The 22660-nt window shown below is 36.2% G+C and overlaps 1 protein-coding gene across 1 annotated transcript in view; it reads right to left on the bottom strand.

Annotated features, from left to right (window-relative positions):
• Positions 1-270: 270 nt before the first annotated feature.
• Positions 271-22660, bottom strand: part of Tbc1d19 (TBC1 domain family member 19) — a 119592-nt gene continuing 97202 nt past the window's right edge. Inside the window, exons 16-21 of the mRNA XM_063240565.1 lie at positions 16259-16291; positions 13688-13797; positions 11803-11894; positions 6565-6680; positions 1474-1544; positions 271-478 (exon numbers count right to left, since the gene is read on the bottom strand). Of these exons, the coding sequence (XP_063096635.1) occupies positions 404-478; positions 1474-1544; positions 6565-6680; positions 11803-11894; positions 13688-13797; positions 16259-16291 (497 nt within the window). The 3' untranslated portion in view covers positions 271-403. The remainder of the gene's footprint in view (positions 479-1473; positions 1545-6564; positions 6681-11802; positions 11895-13687; positions 13798-16258; positions 16292-22660) is intronic.

The raw sequence follows: 22660 nt of genomic DNA, 5'->3' as shown, positions 1-22660 counted from the left end.
AAAAGAATTGCCCAAGAAGCTACATTAGCTCTTGAAGTTTATTATAATATTTTTAGATCTTATTGCATATATTGTTACATGCCTTTTACAAGTTAGGATATCTATCTATCTATCTGTCTATCTATCTATCTATCTATCTGGCTATCTATCTATATATAGTGTACTCATTTTAGCAGAAGTTATTTCTATTGCTTCTCTCTTGAAACCAGCAGCATGCAACATAATATTTGGTGTGCAGTTATTGTTTCAAAAACTGAAAAACTACTTAGCTTTAATTGAGGAAGGAACATGATCTTTATTGGCTTATATGCAAAGTTTAATTTTGGTTTTATGCAGGGTTTGCATAGTTCATGATTAGTTTCTAATGAAAAACTTCAAGTGTTGTTAGTGACCTTGAAGAAGATCAGGTGACAGTAGCAAACAGAAAAATTTGAAGAAGAGGCATAACTTTTAAAGTAGAAAGGTCAGCAAGAACTGCCTGAAACAAAACAAAAACAAGAACAAAAGAATTATTAATAACAAAGTCTATGAAAAAAGGCACAACAGAAACACCATCACAACCTAAATTTTGCATCAACACCTACTCTCTGTTCTTCAGATTTGTCTCAAATCCTCGACTCTACAACTTTACTTTTCTTTCTTAAATCTCTTAATGTTGTTACATGCACAAAAGCCAAAATGTGCAGTAGAAAATAACCTAGACCTTAGTCTTAAGCCTTCTTCAAATATACAAGGTAGCATGGGTTTATAAGAGGTCTAACATTTCAACTTGCTTCTATAAATAACCATAATTATGAATCCTAGACCTGTTATTCTAGTGTAAGGAATAACTGACTGTGGGAAATCATTCTGAAATGGAACTAACATTTATTCAGTTGCAAGATACATAAACATCCTCTTCCCTTTAAACGAGGCCTGTAGCAGCTATTTTTAGGATAGGATTTATATCTGTATGAAAGATAACAAGTAGAATATTACAGTAAGCACCATTTAGTTGAACCATATTTTGGGTACAAATTATACCATTGAAAATATACCAGCCTTAATTAACTCACAATTAAAAATAACCAAAAAAGCTTATATGTCGTTACTATGCCATCCACACATGCACTCTTTAACTTTACCAACTAGTTTTTCTTTGTTCTGAGAGTAATAATCTGTGGGCATGAATAATTAGAAAATTAATTTTAGCTGCAATAGTTTCAATTCAAATTCCTAGGTATCTGGTTTCTCCAAATTGTTGTAGTGGTTTCCTATAATAATTCTATTTATGACCTCTTCATAAGAAAGTTGTTTTCAAGTGATTAGGGAATTTGAGAACTTAGCATTACTTAGCTTAGAACTTATAGGTTTTCCCAGAGTTCAAAGAGTCAGCCAGCAACAGTGTGTGCCCTGCATCAGACACTAAACTGAGTGAGCCTGGCAGTCTCTCAGGAACTATTTCCATCCCGTCCGAGTGAAACTTATCCTTACTTCAGCTGCAGCCAGTGATGTCACCTCCATCAGGTTCACTGCTCGGAAAGCAAACACGGCAGCTGCCAGGACTGGAAAAGAATGCACACTATTTCAACTGTTGGCTACCTCAAGATCTGGACACAGCTACTGCTATGGCCACAGGCCATGAGGAGACTCAGTCCTGGGGCTTCACACAGCTGCAGCCCTGCACTCTGAGGTATGGACTCATAATGAGTGGAGAGTCCACTTACCAGGACAGTGCCTGATGGGTCACAAGCTCCAATCCCACTGTCGTGGGGAAAAGGCAAACCCAGTAGCCCCACCAAGTCAATTTAAGAGCCAGGTGTGGTGTGCATGCCTACAGTCCCAGGACTCTGGGAGGCTGAGGCAAGAGAATTGCCAAACTCTAGTCAGTGGGGACAATTTAGTGACTCAGCAGGACCCTGTCTCAAAATAACAAAACTTTTAATAAGGGCTGAGGCTGTAGCTCAATGTGCAATGTTGGGTGCAATCCCTAGAACTGCCAAAACAACAAAAGAGTCATTGTAATAATCTGTTTATTTCACAATGAAAATTATAATAGTTAAAAATGACATGAAACTCTAGTAACTGTCTTTTTTTTTTTTTTTTTCCGTTTTCGTTTTTATCGGTACCAGGGATGGAACGCACGACTGCCTGCTTGCAAGGCAGGCGCTTATGCCGCTGAGCTAAATCCCCAGCCCCTCTAGTAACTGTCTTATAAATTGAGGTTTATTTTGACAAAGCTGTTTCTTACTAGTGCAGTGGAGACCAAAATTTTAAATATATGAGAATGTAGTACCACATATACCAAGGAGGTGTGCTAATGTAAACACGGTAATAAAACCTTCTCTTAAAAATGTTTTATAACATTTTATTATACTTATGTTTCTTACATACTCAGTCCTAACTTTCCTAGTGTCACAAATAGACTTGTATGGAGAGGGTTACTGTGGGAATGACATTAATGTTGGGTAATGACTGTGGGCATTTACATTAATGTTGGCTACAAAAAAAAAAAAAGAAATCATAGGAGATTTTCAAGTTTAACAATATTCACTAAATAGGAAACATTGGGAATGTTGTCATTAAACACATCCAAAGGAAAACAGTTATGTTAAAATGCAGTACCTATTGATATATAGACTAAAATAAAACTCCATGTTAGAGAATGAATTATAGACAACAGAAGGCCCCATGTTAGAAGGAGGGGATCCTCATACAGCGAAGGTATTGCCAGAAGATAAATTTTGACTTCTTTTTTTCTATCATTATTGGTGAGAGTATAATCCCTATCCATCAAATTACTGAAATTTACGAAACTAATGGTAATAAGTTCTAAAAGTATTTGGAAGACTATTTCTTAGCTATATTTCATTGCTAACTCAAATATGTATATTTTAAGATATAGTTTTTACTATGAAAATAATAATAGCAGTTAATTCTGACATGAGTACTAGGAATTAAGACTGCTTTGGGCCATTTTAATAATGTAGAAACTGAGGGACAGTGAGCAGGTGACAGGCTCAGAGTCACACGGGCAGAGAACAGTGGTGTGGACATGCTGCCTGGCTCTGAGGCCTGTGCTCTAACCCCCAGGTGACCACCACCGAGGCTGGAGGTAAACAGTACTGACTCGCACCGAGCCAGAAGCCTGCACCTTCCATGGGGGCTGTCCTCCGCTGCCCCTGCACAGTTTTCCAGGGAGGGCGTGCACGATGCTATGTGGCTCGGGTCCTGACGGGAAGTGGTGGTGCCTGGCAGTGGAGCCAGAAGCCAGGTCTGACCATCTCCCCAGACAGGGCAAGGTGTAACCAGTGACAGGAGGCTTAGCACCCTTACTAGGAGATGGGAGATTCGGGACAGGTTGGCAAAAAGCATTAGAACCAGTGAGGGAGGAAATCCTGGAGAGAGAAGAGAGCGGTAGTAAAGTAAACTTAAAAATCCGGGTTAGCTGGATTATTATCACTAGATAGCAAAGAATACCAGATATCTGGAACAAGGAATTTTCTTTTTAACCAAAAAGAAGAGTATTTTAAAGTTCTGCAGCTCCATATTTACATCAAAGGAAACCATTTCTGTAGGGCAGCAATTTTTCTACAGCTTTCTAATGTGCAGAGTCATATTTTGGTCAGTGGAGATGTCTCAGAAGCTAAAGTATATGATCTCTGCTTTCCTTCTGGTGTCGAATGAACTGTGTGGCTGAAAGCTTGACAAAACGTGCACATTTCTGCTGTAGCAGGAGTTTTATACAGTGGGAGACAGTTTTTACAAACGTAGGTTAAGGCCGAAGGTGGGGTGGGAGAGCAGTTCACTTACTGACCTCGGCATCCAAAACGCTTATGTGCTCATAACCCCTTATTTACCTTGGTGTCACATCACAGAAGTTCCTTTCTATCTGCTTCATGTTTACTTTGCCCAGCCCTTTTCAGAACAAGTTTGTTTGCCAAGGAGACAAGAGCTACACTTGGGGTGTTTCAGCTGAAATCGTGCTTCCTATGAAATACAGGAATGCAGTGCAGGGTTACAGGGCCTGCAGGAGGCTCTGGGTTAGATCCTCAACGCCATCACAGAGGAGAGGGATGGGTGGAGACTAATATTTGCTTTTGGTATTTTAATCTATTCTGATTATTTTAATTCTAAACAACTGTATCATGAATATTAACATACCTTGGTTTAAACCATTTCTCAAAAGGCTCTCATTAACAAAGCCAGTGCCATTTAAAATTTTTTTCTGACACCTATATAGCAATTCACTTGATCAAAAAAAAAGGTAGTCTCAAAATACCCATATCTGAAATGCATAAAATAATCAAAACTGATTTTTGTACTTCTACATGAAATTATTCTCGAGGCTTTTTATATGAAGCACAGGACAGGGAACACCCATTTGTCTAGTCCCATTAATAGATGTTGTAGAAGTCTTCTCTGTTGATTTTTAAAAAAACACTCAGAGAAAGTGGGTGGATACAATAGTTTGAATGGCATTTGATACCCATTCACCACCAACTTATTAATATATTGAGCTCATAGCGGAGTGCCTGACTTAGAGCAAATACCGTATTCGGCATATATTTCTTCTTCTTTCAGTTTACTAAGTAATAATGAGGCACAGAATAAGAGAATTTATAGTAGAAGAGCCATTCCAATATGTTTTCAAGTCAATCTATCTTTTTAAAATTTTATTTTGAAAAGAAAAAAAAACCCCAAAATTTCAAAACACAAGTAGAAGATAACAATAATTAATACATTGCACATAGTTATCTTTAAATTAGTTACTGAGTACAGGATATTGGCATTTAATTGTCTAATATTAGCACAAGTCTTTCTTTTCAATGAACTAAGAGAAATTAGTAGTATGACTGTATTAACTATCACATATATTTACATTTATATTTTTTTCTTTCAGCTTCTCACACTACCAATCAATCTTTCAAGTCATGAAACTTCTTGACTCTTTAGGTGATAGTTAAAGAGCTTGTTAATAACTGGGAAAATCCCAGTTATTAGAAAGTACTATCTTATACTATTCTTTCTTCTAAAATATTCTCTAACGTTTTTTTGAAAAGACAACAAATGCTATTATGATACTCAAAATTTCTGGCATTCCAGAAGAGAGTTACTAGTCAAAAATCTTGTTATTTGAAAAGGGGTACAGCAAACATTGCTGAGCCTGGAAAACAGACTTTGAAGAGAAGTGGGGGGAGATAAGAGTGGACAAAAATGATAATGACCTTGGTTTAAAAGGGGGACATTTTAACAACTCATAGTACCCAGAAATGAAGTGGGCCCCTTGCTAAGACAGGGATGACCCTACTCTGAAGCATTCAAATAGTAAGCAGAGACTCATCAGAAATGTTTGAAGAAGTTATCGCAGATGATCTCTAGTAATGTATCCCTTCTCTCCCTGCTCCCTCTCAATGTAGGCCCAACCAATTCTACGCAAAATGTATTTATATGTTAAAAGGGACAGGCCATTCTTTCTTAACTAATTGTTTGTATGTGATTTTAAAGTGTTGAGAGAGAAGAATCTAGTATTGTTAAGAATGTAATTGAGATAGTATCTGATTAAATCAAGGGTGAAATTTATTTACAAGGCACTTTGTTTTATTATAATTTTCCCTTTCAAAATATCACCCAATTACTATAGCCTTATCCACATTCAATAAAATGTTAATATAATACCTAGAGAATATTCATGCCACATTTTTCTTCAACTATGCATTATTCCACAGTAGCCCAGAGAGATGACTTTAAATTGTTAAAAACTTTAGGTTTGAGGTAGGCAGGACCACTCTGCCAACTTTCTGCTCTTCATCCATTGTTGTGACAATATTCTGATTATTATTTGAGTATCTTGATAATCCTAATGATAAGAATAATTGAATCTACTGCACACCACAAAGCAAAAAAAATAACTAGTAAGAAACACGTGCCTGGTGTCTTCCTATATGATTGCCTTGATATATACCTGTTGTACATACTACTTAATTATTAAATAGAGATGAGTCTCTGGCTTCCTGAGAACAAGAAGAAATATTTTTGGCATGAGAGAATAGCTAAAAGGAGAAATTCAGCCACCAGGGTGGAGGTCAAATACTATTAGCAAAAAGGGAAAGGTTTTCAATTCAGTATGAACTGAGACCTAGAAGAGCTGAGATTTCAGCTATGTGGGCCATGAGGCTTGTTCTCGGTTTGGATTTTAGGCAGTTGCTGAGAAGGAGCATGGCACAGCTAGCCAGGTAAGCCCAGAGCAGGCCAGGAGCACACCTCTGCTCTGCTGCAGGAAGAAATGAGCCCCGCCTACTCTAGAAGAGGGGCCAGTGGAAAAGGCAGATGAGGCTTTCCTGGGAGCCAAGAAAAAACAAAACAAACAGAAAAACTAGACATACATTGGTTTTAGTTTAGACAGAAGTATCAGGAGAGCAGGATCTCAGGCGCTTGAACTTCTAAGCCAGATGACCCTAGTGAAGATTCATGCATTACAAGTGACAACTACAGATTCAATCTCCAATTACAGACAGTGACTATTAAAAAGAAATGGGCCTTACTATACAAATGTGTGTCTGACATATAAGCACTTACTCTTACCAGCAAGAATTTCCAGAGAGTTGTATCCTAGGATTCTATCCCACAATAGCAAGAGTTGATCTGTAGCCAAGTATCCAGAGAAAGCACGAACCATCCACTTAAAGGATATACGAAGTCTATAGCAAGGGAAAAAATGAAATTTAGTTTTACCGCTGTGCTTTTTTCTTACAGAAAGGCAGTATCAACTGATTCTGTTGTTAAGGCGTCTCTTTTGAGTCTTACAAATCACCTGGACATTTAAAACTTGAGTCCTTTTCTAAAATCTAAAAAGCACAGTGGTAAGAAATTACCAGTCCTCAACTTAGTGGTCTTAAACTATTAAGAGGAATTGTTTTTCATGCTGGGCCCTTCTTCATGTTGAATTTGGCCTTCATAAATAAACTCACATCTACATTATATTTTTCAGAGTGTGACCAATTTGCTGATTTTTAAAAGTCACAATACTTAGAATTTTTATTCAAAATACCTGCAAGACTGTATAATGGCTTTGTATTTTTTCAAGTAAATAATTATATCATTGTATTTCAGTTAAATGGATAGATAAAACAATAGGGTATTTAAAGGGCAAATAATTTTAAGGTTACAGGAGACCTTAGAAATAGATTTTTTATTTTAAATTCTTCACTTTAGTAGGGTTATCAGAACTTCACTTTAGTAGGGTTATCAGAACTCTGAAAAAACAATGAAAAATTAAATTCCATTCCAAAAAACAAATTTACCATCAACAAAGCAAAAACAGAACCCCTAAAATATATGAAATCTCAATATTTACCAGTAATATGTTAGATTCTCTCTGAACTCAGGAAATGAGCTCTTTTGTTCTAGAGCCCCAAGAATCAGTACCTTATATTTTCCTACTATCTATGAGCATATAAAAATTCTTGACTGCCCCCAAGAGGTGCTAGTCAAACTGTTCTGATATTATTTTGATAAATATCTATACTATTCTCTTAAAAGAGAAAAACAGACTTAGAGATTATCTTATATTGATTCTCTTAAAACTGCAAAATGAAAAAGATCCCCAGGTTTCAGAAATTTGAATAACCACTGATCTACTATAGCATAGCAAAGTACATTTAGGCAGTAGTATTGATAACATAGACTTTTTGGTTGGCTTTAAAATGTCGCTAAGCCTGCCTAGCAAGCATGAGGTTGTAAGTTTGATTCCCGGTACAAAAAATCTCTTCACAGATACAAAAAAAACCCAAAACAAAACCCTACCTTTTGGCTGTTGGGTACTTTAATACTTAAATAATGCATTTGATAGCCAGGCATGGTGGTACACACATGTAGTCCTAGCACTTTCGAAGGTTGAGGCAGGAGGATCACACATTTCAAGCCCCAGCCAGGGCATTTATCAACTTGGCAAGACTCTCTCAAAATTTTCAAAATGGGGGGCTGGGATGGCAAAAGCCCTGAGTTCAGGCTTATTACTACAAAAATAAATTGACATCTAACTCTAAATTATCTTCAACTACTTTTATTTGTTCAAATTCTCACAGAATTTTATTAGAGGAGTATCTCCTCCCACACAGACAGCAGAGCATCCATTTTACAAGGAAGTTACTGAGTATAACACCTGTGTAGTAGGAACTGCCCTTACAAATGTTCGCTTGTACAGGCTTTGTATGAGGAAGACCCAAATGAAAATTATATACAATGACCAAGAAAAAAATCACAGAAAACAAACAAAAAGTTACATTACTGAATAGATCTGACAGAAAATGACTAAGAATCAGTGAACTCGAGTACAGATCAATAGAAAATGTGCAATCTGAATCTTAACCATCAGAAGAAATCAGGAAAAAAGGATTTAAAAAATTAATACAACTTCAAGGATCTATAGGACAATTATAAAAGTCTTAACATTTGTGTTAATGCAATCCCAGAATAAGAGAAGAATCACTATGGTGCAGAAAAAAATATTTGAAAGAATAGTGCCTGAAAACTCCCAAAATTTGGCAATAGATTCAAGCTCAACAAGCCCCAAACAGAGTAAGTGCAAATAAATCCATGCCTAGATACATAATAATCAAACTTTATCTGTAGCTAAGAACTAAAAATAAAGAACTTGATAGCAACCAGAGAAACACAAGAATTAAAATTATCTTCTCTTGAAATGGTTGGTAGAATTTGCTAGTGAAACCAGACAGGTCTGGGCTTATTTGAAGGTAAATGTGATCTTAAAAATAATACATATTGTAAATTACATGATACCTATCAAAAAATATTTTAGAAGTACAAATAATAATTCAACAGTGAAGATAAAATTCTCAATTTTCAAAATAGTAGAGATAAAATGCTCAATTTTCAAAAGTAGATAGGAGAAAAAAGTAGTAGAGAATATATGGAACAAATAAAATTCTACCAAGATGATTTCAATCCAATGGTATCAGTTACATTAAGTATAAATGACATAAACACACTTCTCAGATATAAACATACTTCCTATATGATCAGATTATCATACAGGAAGGCTCAACTATACTTTTGATTTAAAAAACCTACTTGAAAACTAAAAGAATTGATGTTTGATATGTTAAAAGTTAAAGAACAAAAAAGAATATACCGTACAAACTGTAATAAAAAAAACTGGAATGGCTATATAATATCAGACATAGTAGAGTTACTAAGAATAAAGGTCATTACCTGGTAATAGGTAACAAATCCCTAAAAACAGAGCTTCCAAATACATGCAGTAAAAACATATGTAATGGTGGAGACAAAATTTGTAGAAACTCTCATATCCCTCTCAATAATCAATAGAAAAAGTAAAAAAACTTTAATAAGGAAGTGGGTAAAACTATATAGAAGGGTTGGACATTATTAACAAGTCTGACTTTGTTGACATTTACAGGACATGCTGCCAGAATGTGTGGAACAAAAATTCGTTTCAACTGCATGTGAAACACATGAAACATCTGACAAGATGGATTATATTTTGGGTCAAAAAACAAACCTTAACGACTTTAAAATAATTGAAACACTATAAAACATGTTGTCTAACCAAAACAGAACTAAAAAAGAAATCAAAGGCAGAAAAATATAATACATTCCAAATATTTATATTCCAAATAAATCAAGCAACATACTTCTATGTAACCCATAGTAAAGGAAGAAGAGAATTTTAAAAACATTTTGAATGGAATGAAATTTTTTTTTTAAAAAATCAGAATTTACTAGTTTGTGAGAAAGCGGTACTTTGTGGGAAATTTATAAATGCTTTTTAGAAAAGGAGAAAAGTCTCAAACCAGCGACATAACTTCTATCTTAAGCAAGTAGAAAGACAAGAGCCAAAGTAAACCTAAAGCAAGCAGAAAAAAGAAAATAAGTGAGACCAGAATCTAGTGCAAATGAAACAAAAAACAAGAATAACCACAAGAGAAACAGAAAGTAGTCCTTTTAAAGATGACTAAACATCTAGCAAGAATAATCAAGAAAGAGAGATAACATAAATACTAATCTCTGTAATGAAAGAATCAAAGCCACTATTGATCCAACAACTATTAAAAGGTAATTAAGAGTAATTATAGGATATTAGGAATTTAACTGATAAAATACACATAATTACTGACATTCATTCAAACAGAAAAGGATAATCTGGGTAGTCCTACAGCTGTTAAAGTAATTAAATTACAAATGTTTTAGCAGGATGAATTTTCATTTATGAAAGTCTTTTAAAATTAATTTCTATCCTCTAATTAGAATTTTTAATACTTTCTTTTACATGAGAATTTTAATGTATATCATAAGCTACTGAAATACGTTTGTTCCTCTTAATAACCAAAGAGTATAAATAGAAAAAGGAATAAACTAAGTGTCTTCAATTTGGCCTCTTTAAAAAAGCCTAATATACTCCAAAGTTCATTTCATAATAGTAAAAAAAAAAAAATAGGTTAACTCCCTACAAGTTTAAGAAAAAAAGATGTGCTCGATATAAAATATTTCTGCTTGGGGTCTGGGATATAGCTTGGCAGCACAAGCACCTGCCTGGCATGTGTGAGGTTATGAGTTCGATTCCCAGTACCAATAAAATACAATAAAATATAATATAATAAAATATTTGTGCTACATTATTGTCCTATAATCTCAATCAAGAACAGAATATTTTCTTTTTGGTACTGGAATTTGAACTCACAACCTTACACTTACCAGGCAAGTGCTTGAGCCCCGGCCCCTAGAACACAATCTTATTTTTAACAGCTACAAAGGAAAGAATATCAGCTCAAAATTACCTATGGGGGATATGAATGTTTTATAATTGGTTTTCTAATCTAGAAGTACTTCATCGAAAGCAGATGTCACATACAGACTTTTACACAGTTCTTTATCTGTGTAGAAATAACTCTGTGAGGTAGATAAAGTCAATGAAAATCAATTCCTTTGATTTTAAGATAAGGAAATTGCAGCATATATGAGTTCACAACTGTCCTGGGATTGCATAGCCTAATGAAGTGAAATGGGAAACTATTGAGTTAAACTTACACACACTCCCATTCAACTGTTGTGGAGAAGGCAGACACTGCATTGTTCTTTTTCCATTAACTCCTTTTGTGGTCACAAATAATGAGTTCTCTTATCAAAAGCCCTCCTTAATTGGGGAACCTAGGTGCCCAGTAGATGGGAATGGACACTGATTAATTGTTTAGCATGTCCTGTTGCTTTAGATATTGTAATTTAGGAGACACAGACCCATAGAAGTGAAGCACAAAACCACTTTACATATTCATCTACAACTCTCATTGGTATCAGTGAGTGAAATCCAAACTTTTGCAAGGAGAAATCATAGTACAACCTCTGTAGGTAACTGACCTGCTCTCTAACCAAAGACAGCAAACTTAACCTCCGGGACTGTTGTAGGTTGAGCCCCTACAGATTTAGTCCAACCTCACTAATTTCAGTGTTAGCACATTTTTCAGGGTGCATTTGCTTCCCAAATGTTCACATCGGTTTTGAGCTAACACTTCTGATTATGAACAGAAATTAGCTCATTTTGGTGATTCTTGTCCCAGACACAAAAAATCCTAGTAAGACTTTATAAGGATTTTAGTAATTCTTTCAAGAATTTTTAATACAAGATAGTTACAATTTACTACTTGAAAATCATTGTTTCATTGGGGAAATTGTTAGTTTAATTTCTCTGAAGAATTACTGCATTTTCACAAGTGCTTTACAATGGTTAAAAAAAAAAATAGCTCTCCTGTAAAACTATTCAGTTAGGAGAGGAAAAATACTCACGGTTGAGCCCCAATTTCCCGTAGATGATAAAAGAGTTGTGGAAGATAGGTTTGAAGAAGGGTTTCAAACAGCAAACAGAGTGACACAATACCCTGAATAGAACAATAAGCCACAGGAGAAATAGATTGTTTAGTATTTAAACATTAATTATGCTAATAAATTATCCAAATAGAAAATAAGACTATGAACACAAATATTCTTTATACAGTGTAAGAATCAAAACTGGGGATACACTAATAAAGTTCTAACGCTGTATTTACAGTTACATTTCATGTCTTTCTATGTGTCTTTATACCTAGGGACATACTAAAGAGTCACCTTTTGCTGGCACATGCCTGTGATCCCAGTACTTAGGAACCTGAGTCAGGGGAACTGCTGTGAGTTTGAGGGCTCCATCCACAGTGAAGTTCAAGGCCAGCCTGAATTACTGAACTACATAGTGAGACCTCTGTCTCAAAAAAAAAAAAAAAAAAAAAAAAAAGTCGCATTTTAATTACAGTAAGTTCCCCACAAAACCCTATTAATGCTTGATGAGTCCAGGCAAACATTATGTTACAGAAAACATACTATTTCTTGAACTACTTAGGCCTAGCAAAATAATTTTTTTTTTTTTTTTTAACACATGACAGTTTTCAGGTATTTGCCTGGTGCTGAGCCCTGCCTTCCACTCAGTACGCCATGTCCCAGTCCCCTCACTCTCTGGAGAAATTACTCCTTCCCTCTCTCATCTGTCTCTGGAATCCACCTCTGAAAAGACTGATGCTGGCTGCTTGAAATTCGTATGAGGAAGTTTTCAAACAAGAATATTTGATTAGGATAAAGTTTTTGTTTTTCCTAAAATCTATTTTCTTCAAAAGGGCATTATTTGTAAATTGTGATAAGTAACTAAGCTGATGGCTTTCAAGGTTATTATTTGACGGCTCTGAATGAAGTCTTTCTTCCAGCTTGGCATTCCTCTGGGTTGATCTTAGGAAGGAGGTTTTAATCTTCTTTCTGAGTTTCTGAAGAAATAAGGCTGTCACAGTTCCAAACAGCTCAGCCTGGCTGCACACCAGAAGAGGAGGTGACTGCTGTTTTATTCCACTGAGTTGACAAAGGACAGGCAGGGCCGATCCCGGGTGGCAGCCTGCAGACCAGGGACCTCCAGAGCACACAGTGTGGGGTGTGAGCGCCCCACAGCCACCCACTGCAGCCGGGTATGGGGTGGCCAGGGTTTCAAACTTGGGAACATAAGATGGTACAGAATTGAAAAGTAAAATTCTGGTGCTCACAAAGATATTGTATCAGTATTTACTGTTAATGCTTCTGATCATTCTAGATTACATGTTAACATAAGATAACAGCTAAATCATGTTCTCCTAGAGACGCTCGAGGTCGTTGGTGGTGCTTCATCTGTTTATATGTGACATCCTGATTCTGCCATTCGTCAACGTTGGCTAGCCATGCAGGAGAACAATACTGGCTACCAGCAAAATAGGATAGGAGCACCTAGTTTTAAAGTAGGAAGATAAAAAAGTTCTTCAGCTCAGCAGTAGTCACATAGACGACCACGGAGAAATTTGGTGGCCCCGATATATATTCCATTATTAACCTCATTTTATGAAGGAGGAAGTCAGCAGGTAAGCATCTTGCCAAGGATAAATACAGCCTTTCTGTTTTTCTCTTAATATATTAAATGTAAATTTAAATGCAGTCAATAAGAGACCTTGTCCCCTTTTATTATTGAACATTTAAATATCATTCTTCTGTTCTTTCGTTTATGCTACAGAAGTGTTTGACATTATAAACTAAAATCCGTTGCTTTATAACTTAATGGCATAGGAGACTTCTTATTACAGCAAAGAGCAGATCGCAGTCCCATTTGATCCGGATTTTACCGACTTACAGAGGGGTGCGAGGAGATGGAATGCAGTCTGAAGAAGAAGCGCACGTACATCTCGCGGAACGTCTGGTACAGCTTGTACGGTTCATGGTACAGAAAGCAAAGCGGCGCGACTGAAAGAGAAGAAATCCACGGATGACTGCAGAGCCAGCACAGCTTCAGAATAAGCCCATGGAAACGAAAGTATCAGGGTACTTAAAGAAAACCAATGTGAGTGGTTACTTATTAAAATAGCCAATATTATAGAGTCAGATACACCTTCGGGGTGTGAGTGTCAGAGTTTGAACTCATGACCTCAGCTTGCTAAGGCAGATGCTTGCGCCGCTGAGCTATGGCCCCAGGCCCTGTCCTACACATTTTTAAAGAATAATTCATGCTCTTTAGGTACACTGGCACATGCCTGTCATCCCGGCAACTGCGAGGCTTACGCAGGAGGATCCCAGTGAGTTTGAGACCAGCCTAGAATACAAAGTGAATTCAAGGCCAGCCTGAACTACACAGTGAGACTCTGTCTCAAAAAAAAAAAAAAAAAAGAATGAAAATCGTGTTCTAATTGAAGTAACAACTTTAAAAAGGCAACATAAAGCACCAATACTAATACATGGCATTAATACAAATTTAAAATGAAAGTTTTAGAATTTATATTTTCAAAATGATACATGTAATATCCTCTAATTTGTAACATTTACTGACATACAAGAACTTGTAATATGAAAGTGATTATTGTCATTGCTGAAATGCTGAGAAATTTAAAATAAAACATTTCTACAAATATATAACACAACATTGTAACAACTTTTGTAATCATTTTTGAAGATATCGCAATTACTTATGTTGAATTTCCATATGTAATTATAAAATGGAGAATTTGTAGTTTATTACATATAATATGTTAAAAATCTATTACTTAACTTTTTAAGTATCTCTTTCTATTGGTTCTTCCACAGAAATGTTTTGCTTATTAACTTGTACTGTAGGAATTTATGAAATTATACTACACACTTATAATCTGTATAAATGGGACAAAAAACAGCTCAGAGAAAAGCTTTAAATGGATTTTTTAAAAGTGGTAATACAGCATACAGAAATCCAAACTAAAGTGGCAAAGTCCTAACCAGGGTCCCTAAGTCAATTTATTTATTTACTCAGTACAATTATTATTATTATTTTGGTACTAGGAATGGAACTCATGACCTCATGCTTTCCAGGCAGGCACCTGTGCTGCTAAGCTAAATCCCCAGCCCCTCCCAGGACTGAACTATAATTATTTTACTATATTGATTCTAACTAGCTGCTCCTAAAGTATTTGTGAATGCTTAAAACAGTTTTCTAAACAGTATACATAAACTCTATATCAAACAGATTACACAGTGTACTGTATTTCTTTAGCAAAGAAATACACTTCCCCTTGGAAGTATAAGTCCTAGCCTGTTAAATGATCATAAATTTGAATAGGCAGAGCCTGACTCAATGATGAATTCTGAACAAAGAATTGTTAGATTTAAACTTTCATGACATAAAATATCTTTTAAACCACTCAAATACACCTAAAAATGTTTACTTGAAAAATTCTTGCAGTTGGAATTATTCAAATAAATACATAAAAGAGCTTACACTTTTATTATTAGAAGTAAAAGTTTATATGCCTAATATTTTAGATTCTATTTTAGAATCTGTTTTAGATTCCTCATATATTTATAAAAGAGAAATACACTGCAAGGCCAGTGTACTATTAAATGTTATGGAATTTGCATTTAGTACATTATAGACTGTAAACATCACTGAGATAGCATCATGCACAGCCCCTAGCACCCTGCATCTTTTTCATTGTGTCCTCAGTTTAAGTTTTATGTCTTTGATTGAGTGTCTGATGTTCAACATGATGGTGCTTTTTACAAATAAAAGCATTAACTTCTTGTTACAAAGATAAAACATTAAAGTGTTTCTTTTTATTCTAAAGGTAAGAGGTAGAAATAAAGGGAACAACAGTAAAAAGTTTCTTTGTAATATATAAAAATTTAAATCTTAAGTGGCACTAAGGTACTGGGCATTTCCCTTGCTATCCTCATTAAGCTTTTCATTCTTCACTCAGTGACAGCGTGAGGACCAATGGCACTCAGCTCTCAAGCCTGCAGATGTTTTTTTCGGCAGGCGACTGAACGCTTTAATGAAACTGTTGCTGTGCACACAGGAGTCTACAGAAATCCTGAGCTCACATTGTCCCTTATGACTCCTTCTGACTTATTATTTTTTAGAAAAAGATTCATGTAAGAAATAATTCAGGGATTTGGGCACTCTAGCTTAGCGCCTACAGCTAACTATTACTGGGTATCTGTATTCTATTGAATTATAAGATGGTAAACTTCAGATAAATTTCTAATTCTAACCTGTCAAACACCTAAAATTATGATGACTCTTTATTTTCAACTCTTTAATTGGACATATTAACAAATTCTAAACTCTATGTTTAAAAATGTTCATAATTTGTTAAGTGTGGGGGTGATGTGATAACACAGTATTCTTGTTTAGATTTCCTAAAATGTAATAAAAACAATATTTTAAAGTCCCACTTACCATACATTGAAAATCCATGAAAAGGGATTACACCTAAAAGATTAAAAACAAAGTTTCTTTTCAATAAGCAGCATAGCTCTGCTGGTTAGGCAAACTTAAATGGATGACTACGGCTATTGCCTATTTTTTGCTTCAGCTTTGCTCAGGAATATCAGAAAGACTTAGTGATGGTAACTGTTAAGTTCTTATGTACCTTTAGCAAAGCAAACTAGAAGTTAAGATGTATGTCCCACTAATTTTCTACTAACAATATAGTACAATTAAAAGCTGAATGTGAACACACACACAGACATATGACAGGGAAGGTCATAGATTCGTTTAAGAACTAATGACAAAGGTATGACAAAAAGTCAATAGATGGTGTCCCTTCTGAAACAACTTCCTTCTGCTTATTAGAATCCAATCTGCTAAAGGACTAGTAAGCTTTTCAAGGCACTTCTTTGAAAACATGGCTTTAGAGAAAAACACCATGATTGTTAATAAATCTACTAAAAATTACACAATGGACGTAGGTTAGAAGAAAACTAGGCAGAAATATGGCCCAAAGTCGATACTACAATCTTTGGCAAGAATTATACACAAGTAAAGTAAACATCCTTTTCAAAGAAATATGCAAAACTTAACTTACTGTGCTAAACATCTTGTCATATTCTAAGTGAAAATGTACAGTCTAGGTTCAAAACAGAATTTCTTTAATAAATACCACTGTGTATCTAACGGTGCACTAAATTAGGTTACAAACAGTACAGGAGAAAGCTGAGAAGTTTCCTTTTGTGAAATATAGTACAGAAATGCTTTATTCATCCAACTTGTTCTGAGGGAAATCTTAGTGCTGGCAGGTCATCTAGGGTAAATTCTATGAAACGATAGTTGACTTTCTGCTTAAAATATATCCAAAAGTAGAGGATGCATTAATTCCTAACGTTGACAAGGTTTAATTTGGGAAGATTTACTCCAGTACTGAATCAAATACTGGTTTCCTGTAACACCTTTTTCCTATTCCTAGTTCTGACCATAAACATCACAAAAAAAAAAAAATGTATGAACAGCAGTAGATTAAAACATTTCAGGAATGTTTGCTGTGCCCCAGCTCTACTGCCATCAGTTTTTGCTTTACGTCATTACGAGTTTCTTTAGTTGTTAGACAGAGTGGGCTTAAATTGCTTTCCTGTTTTATTTCGCTCTGGGAAAGCTGCAGTTTACCACAATCCTTAAAGTAGATGACTAAAATCTCTTAAGTATTTTTCCTCCTAGGTACCCTACAGCCGAGACAGTGCATTTGAGCATTTGTTTCCAGATCGAAGTAAAGGATTACATTCTTATCTGTCACATTTCTTGTTTTGTGAGCCATTCCCATTGAAGATAATGCTGAGTTCCCATTCTGCTATCTATTGTGTTCCTTATTCTTCTTGGTTCCACATTACTGGAAAATTTGATATGCATACTATCTATGTTCTCATCTAAAGCAATATAAAATGCTGAACAAGACAGGGCAAGGGCAGTAATTGTCATTAGAAACCTCCTTTCATGTTGGTATCAGTTCATTAATCAGCACCATACTGCAATAAGGCAAGAGCATGAGTGGGTGCCAGCCAGACTTGCTCGGCTTCATCTGGCTTTGTCACTTAAAAGCTTTGTGTACCTTTGGGTAAGTTTCTTAGCTTCCCTAAGCTTCAGTTTCCTTATCTGTAAATCAGAGATAAAGTTAGAAACTACGTAGTAAAATTGAGATAATGGCTGTAGCTTAGCCATTAATAAATACCTTGGGCCTGTAATAAATGCTGATTGTTGGTATTAACATTCACAAACTAGTTCATATTTCTTTGTTTTTTCTAGAATTGATTTTATAAAAACAAAGTATGAGGAAATCCAGTCATAGTTCTGATCTAGTTTGCCAGGCCAACCGGCTTCAGACATTTGTGCAGGTCACTTGTAAGCTTTGTGATTCTCAAGACCTACCTTTCCCTATTTTTCCTAGTCTTACCATACATTGCATAGATTTAAACTGTCCAGCTCTGGCTGAATCCCTTGGCTTATCAATTTTCTTGCTCATCTTTCTGATTAGCTACCTAACTTTTTCCAAAATGTTCCTACTTTTCAAGTGTTTAACACCCAGGTTAGAATTACTTCCCTCATGTTAGGAGACTGATGTCACTGACACAGACTCCCTTACTTGTTCGGTATATTTCATTCTGTCCTCACTGTCAGTCTTAGAGGGGGAAACACTCCTTTGGTTTCTTAGAGATAATACCTTTACCTGGGGTTGAATCATGGTTCCTTAATGTTCACAGTTATTGGCAACTAAGGTGTGTCCTGTGAGCTAAAAATGCCTTTTACAGTTTTAAAGATTATTTATAAAAACAAACAAATAATATGGACCAGCAACTGTTTGTGACCAGGAAAACTTAAAATATTTACCAACTAGCTGATGATAGAAAAAAAGCTTGAAATCTCTGCTTTGGAATCCACATATACCATTCAACAAACATGTACTGAGTCTTTGCTATGTGTCATTATTATAAAGACTGGAGCTGACCTTTTATTGCAGAAAGAAAAATCATGATAAAATAAGTGAATGCATGTCAGATAAGTGGTAGGAGAGGTAAAGAAAGACAATGGAGGGAAGAGGGATGGGGGCTCAGGGGGTGAAAGGGTGGAGGAAATCATCCTGATGAAAGAGCTGTGGAAAGTTTGGAGGGGAGAATCATCTGATAAGAGTGACCAGGAAGCTTCCGGCTTCAGTGCTTAATGTCATGGATAGGAAAAGTACACTAAACACATCCAGTCTTTCGTGGAGAGGGGGGAGCCCAGAGATAAGCGATGAGTATGTCTTATCAAAAATATGCATATCTTTAGTCTCTCCTATTTCACTACAATCATTCAGGCACGGATGTTAGAAATATCCTTGCTGTTACTGCTTGTGTTTAGATGTCCCCTCAGAGCTTCGTGTGATCACGGACAGGGCTTTTTCAGAGGTGACTGGATCTAGAGTGTGTGACACTGGAATTGATTCCTGGTGCAGAGACAGGCTCAGGTGTACTAGGATTAAGGGTGTGAGTGTTACCTGCCCTAAGTAGACTGGACAAGGTATGAAGGACATAAAGAGCTGTGGTCAGCCCTGTTGCTTTGCTACCTTCTGTCTGGTGTTTTCCGTTTCTCTTCTGTGATGCTACCCTGCCTTGGAGCCAAGGTAGCATCACTTCTACAAATTATGAACTAAAAAATCTTTCTTCCCTTAACTTATGAAGTATTTGGTATTTTGTCTCAGTGATGAGAAAAGTAATTAAGACACTCATATATCAACATTATCAAAAGTCTAATATAATCTCTTTCCTAACTTCAAAGCCAAGCTTAATAAAAAAAAAAAAAACCGTACTCACTACATTTACTTCCTCATAACCCTCACACACTCGCAAATGGATTTTTATCCCTATGGCCCTAATTTCTGGTCAGTAAATATGAGCATTTCCTCTTGTCATGTGCTCAGGTTAATGGCCTCATGGCAATTGAAAGTTCCTCTCAAACTTGACCCTGCCACGACACTGATGACCCTATGTAGATCAGCTTCTTAATATTCCACAAACTTCTGCTGTTGGGTTTTTTTCCCTGTCTTTGTTATGTTTTGGTTAATTATTTTTTCTGTCCACTCCTTAAATATAGCTATTATATCACACTTGTTTTCCTTCTCCTCCCACCAGTATTCTCATCATTAGCCTACAATCCATGCTAAAAAGCCCAACATCCAAAGGCTTCTTCTGACTGTTTCTATAAAGGACTCACTGCCTCCTTTGTTGTTTAGAGAAGAAAACTCTGAAATATTTTTCTTTCTAGTTCTCCCTCAGCCCTGATACCTAAATGTGTGATGTTCCTTTCTGGTCCTTGTAGCAAAGAAAGCACTAAATTTTTCAACCTAATGTCAGCAGCTTCATTCCTTTTCTCTTTTTCCTTTTTATCGGTACCAGGGATCGAACTCACGACTGCCTGCTTTCAAGGCAGGCACTTATGCCTCTAAGCTAAACCCCCAGCCCCTCATTCCTTTTCTCTATATCACAAATACAATGCTATTCTGCCAAACTGACTGCCATCCCTTCAGACTCTGGGAACAGGACAAAGGGTCTTCCCCATCTCCAGCCCTATCCCTGACTCACCCCTTCAAGAGTGTAAATAATGCTCCTCTTGGAAAGATCTCCCTGACAGTCCCTACTCCTCATCCTGGGCGGTTCATTAAGGAGTACTCTCCTATCAGCTGACTTGCCCTGATGAAGGTATCCTCTGTGCATCTAGAAAATGCTGCACAATTCTGGTTCCACCACTTTCTGTCTGTAGATATTCAGGGAGGTCAACCTGTGTCCTCATTGAAAACTGCTCTTAGACAGAAGATCGGCTTGGGCTGAGGTCCTCGCTCTGGCCCTCCTCTGCTTGTCTGCCCCTGTCCCACAGCTCACATCTCTACTTGCAGATCACAGCCCAGGACTCAAGACTTTGAAATTCCCAGCCCTGAATTCCAGCTGAAGCCAGCGTCCGGGATTTGCATGTTTCCTTTGATGGGGCCATTGTCCTGACTCTGTATGCTCCAGGTCACAGAGGTAGCCAAAGGAGCTATCTGTGAAAACATGAAGCCTGCAGAGATGAGAACAGGTTGGGGAGGCTACAGGCCAGGAACTGCTGAGAAGTTTAAGAATTCTGAATTTGAGCCTGGTCTTCCAGATGGTTATGAAGGTGTATGTGTCAAGGCAAGAAAACAGAGTAAACAGTTTATTAGTCTGATTTGTGACTTTTAAATACTTAAGACTTATGACAGGTAGACCACACTGGTACTACTGCATGGCCCTATAAAGATTAAGGATAGACCTGCCTTCATCTAGTGACAACAGCAATGAGATGGTGATGATTAAATAAGATAATGTATGTACTACAGCAAAATACTTACCCATCAGGACTTAATACCCGTTTCATTCCTGCCCTTATCTCACTGTCCTATTATCAGAAGAAATCCTTTGAATGCAGGAACTACTTCTTATTTATCCCTATCCCCAGGGTAAGTACAGTGATCACACTATGGTAAGTATTTACTAAATACTTGCAGAACAAGTATAGAGAAGCCCTAGGGAACCTGTCTCTACTGGTTTTTAGCCTTTTATATTTTTGCCTATTTCCAGGGCTTGAAAGTATCATCTAACAATGTGTCTGAAGTAAATGCAGAAAAATTTGTGACTTGCAGAAAACTATTTATGAAGCACTTTCAATAGTGAGATTCGGGGCTGGGGATTTAGCTCAGCGGCATAAGCACCTGCCTTGCAAGCAGGCGGCTATGAGTTCGATCCCTGGTACCGATTAAAAAAAATGCAATAGTGAGATTCTTTTCCAGCTTAAAGGTGTTTTGCTTTTTATAAACCAAATTTTAGAACCAGATTAGATTGACATTGAAAGTCATTATGTATTCCGGATGACAGCACAGCCAGCAGCTCCAGCTCTCCAGGGCACTTAGCAGGAGAGCTCAGACTCTCCTTCCAAGCCCCCTTCTCTTTGTGTGTCTTTCACTGAGTCTTCCTGGGAACACCCTTCCTTCATTCTCACATTTCCCCCTCTGGGGCCTCATTGTATTTCTTTTGCTAATTATTGACTAAGCAAATAGTAATGGTTATCTATGTCTTCAAAGTTTTCTAAATAAACATGTTGACATGTGAAAAAAAGACTGAGAGAACACTGAGTTAATAAATACAGGCATATTTTCATATCTTAAAGAAATATAAGTATATATATTATTTTCTAAATACCAAACCTTGAGTATATTGCTATTATATATTCTTCCTCAAAAACATTTTTAGTTTTTCTCTTAAACCAGTAACCTCAACAAGCAGGTTAAGGTAGTTAGAAATAAACATATTATTAATCATACTTACTATTACTTTCATATTCTACAAATATTAAGAACTGCTAGCACAAAGACACCTTAGGATAAGGCACTTTTAATAAGGAATGAAACAATGAATGAATTAGTAAACTACAAAAGCGGATGTATATACTAAATCTACATTCACTCCAATTCCCAAGTTCTGAAATTTACTTGCTCCACAGACTACTAGATTATAAGTTACCTGAAGCAAGGACCCCACACTTCATACTGTATATTATTGTCAGCATTTACAAGTGAAATACTCAATACATATTGTTGATTTATAAAGCCTCAAAATATCAATGCACATAATTATTTATAAATAAGATAAACACAGGAGGCTCTCAATAATTTAACTTCAAAAAGAATAAATGATCAATGACACACAGACATAAATTTAAATTCCATGTGACTTTGGGCAAGTTAACAATCTCTCTCTACCCACATTTTCATTTTTGAAAATGGAGATAAATAATACCAAAGACACTGGGTTACACCAAAGCACA

This window comes from Cavia porcellus, unplaced genomic scaffold (genome assembly GCF_034190915.1).
Source record: "Cavia porcellus strain 051 isolate PalLab524CR breed Dunkin Hartley unplaced genomic scaffold, mCavPor4.1 scaffold_30, whole genome shotgun sequence".
In the NCBI taxonomy this organism is placed as follows: Eukaryota; Metazoa; Chordata; class Mammalia; order Rodentia; family Caviidae; genus Cavia; species Cavia porcellus.
The sequence above is the reverse complement of the archived record's forward strand: the minus strand, read 5'-3'. Positions and strand labels throughout refer to the sequence as shown.